The following is a 13,179-nucleotide window of genomic DNA, read 5'->3' as shown; positions in this document are numbered from 1 at the left end:
TATTTCCATAAGTGGGGTAAAACTATGGAATAATTTAGGTGTGGACATAAAAAACAGTAAAAGAATTGATGAGTTTAAACATAAATATAAAGGTATGTGCCAATCAAGATATATGCAAGAACTGGTTTAATGATTAATCAGGTGTAACATTGTGGGTGTGGTGTATGAATGTTAACACTTTGTAATAATTCTTTAGTATATTACTTGTGTGGTGTAGAAGTGAATCATTCACTGCTTGCAAACCAATGATGGTAAGATGATGTTATGGGGTAGGACTGGATAAGTCTGACTTCTTCCTACTCCATTCAAGCATGTACTAGGTATAAGTAAATTGATAATGCATTTGTGGATATGTGTGAAATTATGTGTGTTGACATACTGACTGTCTTTACATGTTTGAAAGAATAAATCAAATCAAATCAAATTAAATAACAGCTCACATACAGTATGCCATCTTTATGGCCACACTTTACTGGCATGGTGGGAGATTTAGACTTATTTATCCAATATCATTTTGTGTATTAGAAGAAAGTGAAGAAGACTCACCAAGATACTAGTACATCAAAATGCCAAAGGTAATGTTTTAATGAGTTGAGATTAATGTTGGCCTATGCAGATTCAGCAGATTTATGTTGAAGTGAAGAGGGACAATATTTATTGGTAACTCACCCATGTTTGATGAGATCACTGCAAAAAATCTGATCATCAGAAGGTACATGAGAAAGCTGGTTTTGTTCACGCCTCTGCTGATGTTTACATTGTTAGTTCCTGTTGTCAAGCTGTTCCGTTGCCAAATATCTTCCCTAGGTTAATTGAGGTGAGACTGAGTGTACAGGTGACTGTTGTCAGCATATGTGTGGAGCATTACAACGTCATTTGTTTCTTCTTCAGTCATTGCTCTGAAATGTTCTGTTGCTTGACATGAGTTCAGGATTGTACCATCTACAGAATATTTTATTACATGCAACAGCTGGTGTTTATATGTAAATGGTCATATACCAGGAATATCTATTTATTTATACCAGGAATATATATTTGAGACTGTGTACAGCCATATGCCATGAGTTCAGGATTGTACCATCTACAGAATATTTTATTACATGCAACAGCTGGTGTTTATATGTATGTTAAACATAACCATTCTGCTAGGCTGTACAATGTTTCATGGGGCCTCAAAGTCTGCAATTTAGCCTCTGTATAAGGTGCTACACAAATTCAGATGCACCATTAAAGGTAACTAGAACAGGATAAAATAGAAAGTAGATGCCAGGAACAAACCCAACTGATTTTTTGTGAAGATTACATCATATTTTGATGCTGTAATAGGTGCAATGTTCACCTGAGCTTAAGTAAATTGTCTAAACTGGGAAACTCACATGTCCTGAGTCTTCTTCAGTCAGCCAAATACAAATATCAACAAATTCCTTTCACCTAGTTTCAATTTCATTGACCTACTGTACAACATTAAGGTTTCTTCTATCAGTTGATTGATCAGCGCTAAACTCAGTTACTTATTCAAGCAGGTTTGGCATGTTTAGGGCGTTCACACAGAGAAAATGGCAAAATAATGTATATTTTAAAAAGGTATTGTAAGGAAACATTTGATTGTACTGTTCGTGAACACTTTTGTCCAACAATGCAATGCGCAAATAGAAAAGGAGAAGCTGCTCATAGCTGGAAAAAAATAAGAAGCAATTGTGAATAGTGGTGAAAAGGCTCCAGGAGCACCTCAGAGAACAAACATGCCAAAAAAGATATTCAGTTTTGGAAAAAATACAGTAATTTTGGCTGTTTAATTGACAGCTGCATCCCAAAGTTGCAGTGAGACTGACGTGTTGATGCATGTCATGCATCCTTTCCTGTTACCATGAAAATGTAGTTGATACATAATATTGAAAATGAATAAATGCAAATGTGACAAAGCAGTATTTCAGGACCTTATGACTGTGGGCACTATTTTACACAAAGGTACTGAAGCAGTGTCTGAAAGGTGACCTCCCTGTCACCTGTGCTTCCTGTGTTAATCAAACAGATCATGTGTCTGATCCATTTCTTTGCACACACCTTGTGACCTGGCGTCATATCAACGAGCTTCAACTTTTCAAATGACTCATCATCATAGTTTGGTTACCCCACCCTAGGTACAAATTAATTAGCCTTAATAATTATGACAACATCATGGAACCACATTAAGCTTAAGGTATTCATTGTGGCATTCTTCAGTGTTATCAGTGTGCCTTTATAAAACACGTATGAAGATGGAGTAGCAACAAAGGAATGATTTCTTGAAATAGATTTATGCTAACAGTGAAACTGGTTGTGATAACATCTGTCATGTGAAACCTCATGATCATTTCTGGTTCAGGTGCATTTGTCTCAGCCTACATATGCATTCAATCATCTGTCAGCATGTTATGTAATGAATTTAACCCTTGTGTTCTGTTAAGGATCTTAAATAATGTCACAGTGCTTTGTACACCCAGCTATCCATCCTGACTCTTCATTGACATTTTGGAATGTTGCATCATGTAACTGTTTCAGACATGGCTGGTGTCAGAGATTATACATTATCATTATACATGCAGCCTCATTCAACATACCCAAAGTACCATGGCCAACGATTCGGCACTAACTCATTTTAATAAAGATCCTGGATGCATGCAATTCTTGCCATCACCATTGAAGCGTGGCATGACAGTAAACTTCATTTTAATGCAAAGATCAACAAAACAGTCTTTTTTATCTTGTCAGTTGCCTTAAAACAAAAAGGAAAAAGAACAAACATTCCTCTCACACAGAGTTTGACTGGATGGGCACCATTTTAATCCTGGGTTTTCAGATGCATATTGGCCCATGACATATTCCAGTTGTGAAATAACTATAACCAAAGTCATGATTCACAAAATCTCACTTGTCCTTGAGCAGTTTTTAGATCAAATTAGTTTGAAAACTCACATTTAAATATATGTCACTGTGAAATCTACACACACACCAGAGAAAAGCTGCAGTTCTTTCCCTTTAAATAAGGCTATGATACATTTCTAATCATCTCTCCACAATAAGACAAGCTTTGGAGCATGTTTCCTCAACAAAAATATTAGAAAACATTTGATATACTGCAGATTGTTGTATATTCACTGTAAACAAATTTGAACCGTAGCCTATTTTACGTCTGACGGAAGTCATTTGGGTTGCAGCTCCGACAGTAATCTACTTTACTAGTGAACCTAAACAGTAGCTTAAGTGAGCATTAAACTGACATTGGACTTACAGCACAGTCATTCAGGTAACAGAGGTTGTGGGTAGGTGTTTCTGTCTTAGGACAGCCACAGTGATAGCTGTAAAACAAATTGTACCAGTCTGAGTGGTGAGAAAATACTGAATGGAGAATTGAATTACTTAAAATCTTTTACACAAGAAACCTCCTGTTACAGGCAGGCAAACGTGTCAGTTTCCACTATATACTGGTATATGCTGGTCTCTGGTTTGATAATCAAGTTTGATAATCAGGCTTGTTATATCTTTTGTTGACTGTAACAATAAGAGGCATTGTTGGGCAAGATGCATGTGACTTTATACTAGCAGCGATCTGTTGCATATTGACACACATAATCGTTCTCATGATCTATGTGACAGCGGTCAGCCCTCATGCATAACTTAAAGGAGCACATCATGATCTGTTCTTGGCTGTGTCTGGTGACCCAACATCAATCATGTCACTTTGTGTTTGAGTGCATGCTGACAGCAGTAAATTAATGCTTAAATGTTGCAGCAAGGTGTGGCTGTGGCTCAGGGATAGAGGGGGTTGAACTCTGATTGTAGTTTTGGCAGTTTGATCCCTGGTCTCCCCACTCCACATGATGAAATGTCCTTAGGTGTGACACCGAGTCCTAAGTTGTTCCCACTGGCCAGGCCAGTACACTACATAGTAGCTCCGCCACCATCAGTGAAAATCTGTAAAGTGTTTTGTGCACGTAAGGTAGAAAAGCGCTATATTGTATGAGTCCATTTACCATTTTGACAAAATCTAGAACAACAGACCTGGCTTATATCCTTTTATAAAGATGTCACCTAAAATAATGTTCTGATTTATTATTGTACCATTTACAGTTTTGGATGTGACATTATTATTATTATTTATTTATTTTTGTGATGACAGGTATCCATCTAAAAATGAGGAGCAGATGCCCTAAACCATGAGAGAGGACCATTGCGTCGGAGTTCCCCACTGAAGAGGAGATCCAGTGATTTTACTTTATTATACAACTGTATTTCTGCCTAATGTTATTGTGGTGGATCTGTTGGCGTAAACATGTTCTGTTCTTAGGTTCAACGGTTTTCCATGAAGACAGGACTCAGCCATGTTTATCAGCCTGTCCTGCAGCTCCTCAACCTTCCAGTGAGTCGGACCATGCTGTACTGTATGTTATCCATAATATTTGTGACTAAGTTGTCAAAATAAATATGCTCTTTTGTGCTTTAGGCCATTCATGATGTTATAATGATCACTGTGGTGTTTATCAGCAAACCTGTGCAGATGCTGTGCAAAACATGACTGGACAGCTCGAAGAGCGAATGCTGTTAGAGTTGGGACTTGCCTTAAACTTTGTTTTCCTCTCTACCCTCAGAGAACAGTCCGTCTCAGTGGCACCTTCTGCCTCACTCCTACTGTGGAGGTACGGGCCATTCACCCAGCAACATTGAGACAAAGAATGCTGTGATACACAAACAACTTGATGCCTTCAAATATGCAAACTTGTTGTATTTAAGACAGTTTTCCAGTAGAGTTTGCTTCTTTATACTGTATGTGTGTTGTGGCTTTGTCCAGATGCACATAGTGAGCAAGAGGAAGGACTTAACTTTCAGTGAAGCATACATTTCAGGACTAAGTTGACAAAATAAATACATTCTTCTCTTCTTTAGGTCATTCATGGTGTTATGATAATCACTGTGGTGTGTATCAGCAAACTGATGGCTGAACAGCTCAAAGAGATAATGCTGTTATAATATGATTTGGACTTGCCTTAAACTTTGTTTCCCTCTCTACCCTCAGAGCATGGACCAGTCACCTGTCAACATTGATACAAAAAATGTTGTGATGAACAACCATCTTAGTGGTTTCAAATATACAAACTTTGACAACAAAAATATCAAGTACATCACTAACTGTGGCCACTGAAGTTTAAAAGTTTTCTTTCCTATAATAGAATGATTTCCTGGGTTGTGGCTAAGTCTGGATAGAGACCAAAGTGTCTCAGTGATGGACTAGCTCTCTGGGTGTACGGGATGCACATGATTTACAATTTGCCTATTTTTGATATTATAATGATTTTTCTAAAGCATGGATGCCACAAGATAAAGTTTGCTTACTCTGCTGTATAAGCACTAAAGTCGCGTTCTTCATTGCAGAGCTGTTGCAGTGAGACTTTCCCAAAACACACCTACTGTATGAAGCTGGGAAAACAAGAGAGAAGTGATATCTTGACACATAACTGCAACCAGTGAAACTGGTTTTAAAAAATGTAAAAGTAATGTGCTACCACTTGATCATCTCTATCTGGCTCAGATCTATTTATCTATTCATCTGTCAGAATGAATGTGACTTACGTAAACAGTTGAGATAAATATGTCACATGCTGTGCACCAGCCATCCACTCCACCCTGTTCCAGAAATGTTGTACTGTTACTACACATCACCTCCACATCAGATCTTTGCTACTGACAGATCTACAGTACCTAGACTAGTAGCTATTTTGTGTCTCACTCTTACTGAGAGACACTGTAAAAATCTAGTTGTAAGAACAAGAGCTCATTATTATTGTTTATGTGACATTTATATTGCCGGCCGGGATTGGCTCCGGCCACCCCCCGTGACCCCGTTCAGGGACTAAACGGTAGAAAATGAATGAATGAATGACATTTATATTCAACTGATGCAGCTTCCTTTACTGTACAGTACTTAAAGGACACATGTAGCATGTAGTCAAAAAGGTTTATGCAAAAAAGATAAATTCAGTTTGTAAAACTATTTTCCATATTCAGTGCTTCTCAGTTTAATTCAACAGACAAAGACAGTTCCTGGAACTATGAAGCCACAGTAACGATACACAAGAACTTTTATCCTGCGATGGGCTGGCGACCTGTCCAGGGTTTACCCCGCCTTTCGCCCACAGCTGGCTGGGATTGGCTCCAGCCCCCCCCGTGACCCCGTTTGGGACTAAGCGGTTTACAAAATAGATGGATGGATGGAAGAACTTTTATGCCACCTGCACAGCAGAGACTCATCCTCCCCACAAAGAAAGGCAGCAACTGGTAGGTGAACATAGTGGAGCATTTAAGAGTCAGATATTTCCCCAAGTCTTATAAATCTTATTTTTAAATTGGCTCCAATTTCATTTTGCAGAATTGAGTATATTTATATAGTAAATGTAACAACCATACTGACAGATTTATACTTTCTCTTGTGAAACCAAGGCATTTTCTTTAGTATAAAGGTAAGGGTGTGGTCCAGTGAGAAAGAGGCGGATTCAGATCACATGCTGGATGGGTTGAGACATTAAAAAGAGATGTCTCCACAGTATTTAGCCGACAGAGAGGAGGAACAGGTGTGCTAAAGGTAAGACACTATGGTGCTCATGTCACCAGGGTTTAGAATTTAATTGAAGTTAGAAATCCATAGAAAACATTTAAATAAAATACGTTGATTTGCATTAGCCAAGATTTAATGTAGATAGTCATTAGTTTTAGTGAATAAATTGGTGTGACTTTTTATCTGTTATCTTAGATGAACTGTCTTGTAGTAGCTGTGCTTGCTGTGTGTGCCCTTGTACCCAACGTCTACTCAGAAATAGTCGGTAGGTGTTTGAACCTTTATTCATTTTGAATAGTGACTCTCTATAATTTTTTGTCATGACTAAATGATAACTATGTGCTCTTGTCCTCCCCCAGCAACCCCTCTGCCCTTAAAACCATCCTAAACACAGGCGAGACAGGTGAGGGATGGGTGTGAACTGAAACCCTCTTAAATTGTTCCAAGTGCTGTGATTGTATTTAGTTATGTAAGAAGGAAGCATTTCAAAACTTTTAAACGCTTGAAAAGGTGTATGTTTAATTTTTTTAAAGACGTACAACAGCCTTGCAAGTAAGATTTCCTCCTCTGGTGGTGTCACAGACACAAGTGTGGACAGGAATGTCAACTGTCATGACACTGGCCCCAACATCCAGCCATGTTGATGTTTTTGTCCTGTTTCTCATCAGTTTTGATTTAGCAGTCCATCCTGTTTTTGAATGTCTTCCAGTCAGAGTCACCATTGGAAGTGGTGTTAGGGTTTCAGGAGGGGGTCTGTCTGAGGCCTACGACAGCCTGCAGTTCCACCTGCACTGGGGTAATGGCTCCTCTGTCCCCGGCTCCGAGCACACTGTGGATGGCAAGCGCTATGCAATGGAGGTATATGTACATAATTTTTGTTTAACCTTGAAATAAAATATATTTTTTTCAATAAATTCATATTAATTTCCTTCACTCCCCCAGTTACACATTGTAAACAGCAAGTCATCCTATAATCAGAACACAACTCTTGCTGTTGCGGACTCCACGGGAATCGCTGCTCTTGGTTTTTTCATTGAGGTGAGAAAAGATGCATGTACATTTTTGTAATGCCACAGTACTCTACTGTAGCTACTTACAAGTTATTACTCATTACACTATGTATCAACCACTTGTTTTTAATTCAACAAGTTTTTCTAAAAATCTAATGCTATTTAAAAATGCTTTGAATCCTGTTAAAATTCACAACTTCTATGCAGCTGCATCATTTATTATGTTTTCTTTAGTGTCGTCATTCCACTGTTTGTTTACGCCACAGGCCTATAAATATTAAAACCTAATTAAACAACATACACTTATCCAGGTAATGCCAGGTAATGCAACTGGCCAACCTGCAGCCTGGCGCAACTTGACCTCCTACCTGGCCAACATCACACAGAGAGGTAAGAAGATGTTTTTCAGTTTGTTTGTTTTTTTGAACTTTTTTTTTTGAGTTTTGACAATACAAATAGAACATTCCCTGAGACAAGAGCAGCGTGATGGTACATGACATACAGCAAATGCTTATGTACATTTAAAATAAGTACAGTAGTGTAAATATCACAAAATAATAAAAAATAAATGCTACATACAACAGTAGTTGCAGACAGGGTCAGGTTCTGTCATGGAATTGGTTCAACAACCCCAAAATCTTATTGTGCACCAAGATATATTTTCACAGGATGCCATCTCCTGTTGAAAATGTCCATTTTCAATTGTAAAGATGCCGTCATTTTTTCCATAACAAACACTTGTCTTAAGTGTTAAGAAAACAGTAATAGTGTTCTTAGCAATCAGTACCAATATCCGCAGCATGTATCTTTGGTCGGCGTCAAAACCTTCACTTGAAATAACACCAAGTAAATAAAACAAAGGGCTTGAAGGGGTCTCCCGTTTTATGATTTTCTCTGTCTCCTCTTTCACCTGTTTCCAGTATTCAATGATCACTGGACAGTTCCAGAGTATATGTGTATGATCTCCTACTTGCCCACGTTGTCTCCAGCACACTGCTATTGAAGAGTCTTTAATAAAGTTAGAAATGACGAGAGGAGTATGGAAATATCTGACTTTGATTTTCCAATCAAATTCTTTCCATTGCTGACTGTTGACACCTTTATGACTCCCTTTACACATATTTTCCCATAGTTTATCTTCTATTATAGTGTTTAACTCTAATTCCCATTTCTCCTTTATATTCATAGTATCATGAGCCGTGTCAGAAGAAAGTCTTCTGTAAAGATTGGAGACAGTTTTTGTTGTTGACTGGTTATATTCTGCAATTGTAATGAAATATTGTTCTATCTTATTTGGAGTTCTACTAATTCTTTCTTTCTCTTTATTATTCGTGACGTATTGTCTGATTTGAAAGTATCTGTAAAGATCATTTGATGGCAGGTCGAACTGTTCCTGAAGTTGTGAGAAAGACTTCAAATCTGTTCCCTCAAACAGTTGGTTGATTGTGACCAGGCCCTTCATGGCCCATCTCCTAAAACCATGATCCCACATGGAGGGTGGAAAATCTATATTGCCCACTGTCGGCATGGCTGGAGAGAAAGATCCAGTGTCTTTTAACATTTTTTTAACTTCTACCCAAACCTTCAAAGTGTGTTTTGTCCATTCATTTCCGATTTTCATTTTGTTAACACATTTTAAATCAATGAAGGGGAGAGTGCATAGGCGTACCCCCTTAGTTTCACCCTGTTCTATTTGAATCCATCCTACTTCCTCATCTCGCCAAATCCAAGCTGCAACTGCCGCCAATTGAGCTACCCAGTAGTAAAATTTCACATTCAGCAGTGCTAGGCCCCCCTTGCCTTTAGGCAAATAAAGTGTTTGTAGTTTTGTTCGGGGCCTCTTATGTTGCCAAATAAATTGAGATATTAATCAATTTAACATAGTAAAGGTTGAGATGGGAACTCGTATAGGCAAAGACTGAAACAGAAAAAGGAGACGAGGAAGCAGATTCATTCTTATGGTTTCCACCCTGCCTAGCAGAGATAGGGGGAGTACCTCCCATCGGACCAGATCATTCTGTAGTCTAGTTTTACAGTTTTCTTTGTGAAATTTGCTTCACTGTCCTGTAATAACATGTCAGCTACAGTCCTTCAGAGGTTGTGTTTCTGTCCTCAGGTGAGTCTACTCTTATGGCACCTGGGATTTCTCTGGACGACCTCCTGGTCGGGGTGAATCGTACCAAGTATTATCGATACCTTGGATCCTTGACCACACCCATGTGCAATGAGGCCGTGGTTTGGACGGTGTTCAAGGATCCTATCCAAGTCAGCAAAGATTTGGTGAGTTGTTCTTGTGTGCAGCACAGTAAATCTTGTAAAAGTGCTTCACAATGTGTAACTGACACAATATCTCACTTCCAGATTGATCTCTTCAGCACAACAGTACACATTACCAACAGCTCATCACCTTTTGTAACAAATGTCTACAGAGACATCCAGCCAGCACAACCAGTCACAACACAACCTTCCAGCAGCAGCTCTACCTTCACAAGCTGCTACTCTGTGTTGCTGATGGCCCTGAGTCTTGTTCTGGGAAGGAGTTAGAGCCAGAACAAAAAAAGCTGCTGCTCTTTCAGCAACTTATTGTGTTGCTGATGAACCTGCTCTCTTGCCCTGTGTAATTTTTCTAATTTTATCCTTCTCCAAATACATAAAGAGTTGACTAAACTATTTATTCATTAGTGCCCTCAATTCAATGTATACTGTAGGACACAAGATGAACTTATAATTACTCTTTTTACATCCAATCAAAACAGAGCTATAACTTCAAAATAAATCTGTAATTTCAAAAATATGTGATGATGGATGTGCACGTTACTGTTAGCAGATGAAATGTATTGACAGAAATAGAACACTCAAAACCAAACCCTTCCTGCCTTTGTCGGGTTTGTGTAATGGACATTTTTATCCATAATCATAAAGACAGCATCTGCTTCTTTGCACATGCTGCAGTACTATGAGCTTTTGTAAAATGTTTGTTCTGTGCCAGTTAAGTTTGTGCAATCTTAGTTTTACTTGTGTTTGAAACTTTGTCATAATGTAAGAGCATTAAAGTGAATCACTATTTTTGCACTTGGATTGAACTTGAAAAGGGAATTTCATTAAATAGACTGTGGACGAGAGAAACCAGAAGTTCCTTGTCGTGATGGTTGTTTTCTCTTGTTGGTTGATTGATGACTGAATTATTGTGTGCATTGCTGTCTTCAGGGTCAGCTCATGTCATGGACAAATTATAATGCTTGACCAAGTTAAAGGTTGCAGAAACAAATTTAAAATAAGAAGGTGCCTTTGAAGAGTCAAGTCAATAGTTGTAACATTGGTTTTCCTTAATGAAAGCCACCTGATGATGCAGTTCCCAACTGACTGTTTCGGGCTGTACCTCTTAATAAGAGGACAGTCTCTACCCCCTCATCAGCATCTATCGCTGCTGGGCCCATCCTACTTCTCCTGCTGCCAGTCTCTGTGCCTTTTCATGCAATCTTCTGTGAGACTGGAACTGCCAATATATATATATATATATATGTGTGTGTGTAATATACCAGTAAGTATTTGGTTCCTACTGGTTTCTAACCAGTAGGAAGACCTAAATGTAGTCAACACTTCTCACATATATCATCTTTATGACTCAGTTTTACTGACACAGTGGTAGCTTTAGGCACTAATTTGTTCAGTTATTTCAGATATTTGAAGACATTGAAGAGCCACAAAACTACCAGCAAATCAAAATGCCAAAGAATAAAGAGCTTTATTGATTAGAGACTAAAGTTTTAACTTTTGTTTATTTTCATTCAGCTTTAAAGTTTACCTGTATTTCTTTCAAGGAAAACACCCATCCACCCATCCAACAGCTATGATGGTGTTATGTCACTCTGAAAACGAGCACATGACATGACCATTGTCCTGAAGGTAAATCAGGCAGCTACCCACATACTGTTCTGTGCTGCTGCATGTAAAAAATGTGCTTCTGCAAACAGATTTCTCACTCTCTCTCTCCTTAGGGAAATAAACAAAAAATACTAATCAAAGCCAGGTCACCAGGAAAAAATATCAAAACCGGCAAGTAGATCATTTTGTCAGGCTGGAAACAAAACCAGCAAAATGTCATTTATACATAAGTTTTACTGTCAAGTGGGATTTATGTAATTATTACAATATTTAATTAGAAATTACTGTCAAAATACACAGTCAGTAGTATTAGAGTTCTTTAAATGATTCAGCTCATTCCAAATTTTTGATAGCTTTTTCACGCCTGTCATGGTTTGGTTCTTCGTCCTTGTGCTCATTTTGGTGTCAAGGGTTCCCAGCCACTACTTTCACACAAAACGTTCTTGAGAAGCCTCATTTATTACTACTGACATCTAGTGGATACATTTTGTGTAGCAAGCAAACCCTAACACATTATATGTTCCATGATGCACAACACAATTATTATGGACATGGAGCAGTTAATGGTGTTGCAGTTATCACAGTGATGTTATAATTAAGCTATATTTAGGTATAATAGACTAAATTAACAACAACCTGCACTCATAGGCAACTACCTCCTTATACCTTCAGATGTTACAGTACTGGGAAATTGTTAGGAGCCGATATACTTTGGCTCTTTGAAGAAGTGTTTAGCCTGAAATAGCCTATAAAAGCTGTGACAAATCAAACACTAATTCTCACTGATTAATCAAATCCTTACTTTACTTCATGCCTAAAAGTATGTTCACATTGCATCGGAAAAACAGATTTTGCATGCACCTCACCATTGTTCTGTATGTGGGGCGCTGTGTAGGTTCTGCACGGATGTCTGTGGTGCACAGCACTGAGTGCGGGTGCTCCAAAAGTTCAAATTTGTTGAACTTTGTGCTGACTTCTCTGCACGCAGCCAATCACGGTTTTGCCATGGCTTCACCTATACTCATAAAACCCCAGGTTACAGTATGTAACCAACGTTTCTGAATTTTCCCAAACTGTACAATAATATGATCCTCATGTGGAGATCACATAAAGACAGACAACCTATTTAGCTTTTGAAATATCAGCAGACAGGTGCCGCCAGCAAAACTGTTAAGTTCTCTTTATTTTATTTATTTATTTTTTTTTTCTTACAGACACTGAGACATTTCTCCCTGCACTTCATCTTTTGTGGGGAAGTCTACTAACTTCCCCTTTTTCCACACACCAACTTCCCCTTTTTCAAACTGAATCAGTGCATACACACAACAGTACATCACCTACTCTTACTGCAAATATCAATTACATATCCATCGGTAAATTAGTTCTGACTGTACAGACTGTAGATACTGCACACTCTGCACTGCTGTTATTGTACTTCTGGTTAGATGCTAAACTTTATTTTGTTGCCTTGTACTTGCACATGGGTAATGACAGTAAAGTTGAATCTAATCTAATCCAGTCACTGGTAAACATAGTGGAGCATTTAAGGAGTCAGCAGATTCCAAAAACTGAGAGTCATATAGAGGATGCTTGTACATAACACTATGAAAAGCATGGCCCAGTGATGTACTAAACTAATCGGAGGACTTATTTATCAGGAAGTAAGATTGAGGAACTCATTTGACCTGAGTTGGA

General features: G+C 38.3%; 1 protein-coding gene across 1 annotated transcript; it reads left to right on the top strand.

Annotated features, from left to right (window-relative positions):
* Positions 1-6,259: 6,259 nt before the first annotated feature.
* LOC109963515 (carbonic anhydrase 4-like) lies at positions 6,260-10,723 on the top strand. Its single transcript, XM_020606092.1, has 7 exons — positions 6,260-6,312; positions 6,949-6,992; positions 7,299-7,447; positions 7,532-7,627; positions 7,911-7,989; positions 9,716-9,879; positions 9,961-10,723. The coding sequence occupies exons 1-7, from the start codon at positions 6,260-6,262 to the stop codon at positions 10,141-10,143; spliced, it is 768 nt and encodes a 255-aa protein (XP_020461748.1). The 3' UTR covers positions 10,144-10,723.
* The last annotated feature ends 2,456 nt before the right edge of the window (positions 10,724-13,179 follow it).

Source organism: Monopterus albus, unplaced genomic scaffold (assembly GCF_001952655.1).
Source record: "Monopterus albus unplaced genomic scaffold, M_albus_1.0 scaffold76.1, whole genome shotgun sequence".
NCBI lineage: Eukaryota > Metazoa > Chordata > Actinopteri > Synbranchiformes > Synbranchidae > Monopterus > Monopterus albus.
The sequence above is the reverse complement of the archived record's forward strand: the minus strand, read 5'-3'. Positions and strand labels throughout refer to the sequence as shown.

Coding starts and splice junctions, on each gene's coding strand:
- LOC109963515 (XM_020606092.1), top strand. CDS start 6,260: ATGCCACCTGCACAGCAGAGACTCATCCTCCCCACAAAGAAAGGCAGC. Junction 6,313..6,948: donor ACAAAGAAAGGCAGCAACTG/GTAGGTGAACAT, acceptor GTCCTCCCCCAG/CAACCCCTCTGCCCTTAAAA. Junction 9,880..9,960: donor TCCAAGTCAGCAAAGATTTG/GTGAGTTGTTCT, acceptor TCTCACTTCCAG/ATTGATCTCTTCAGCACAAC.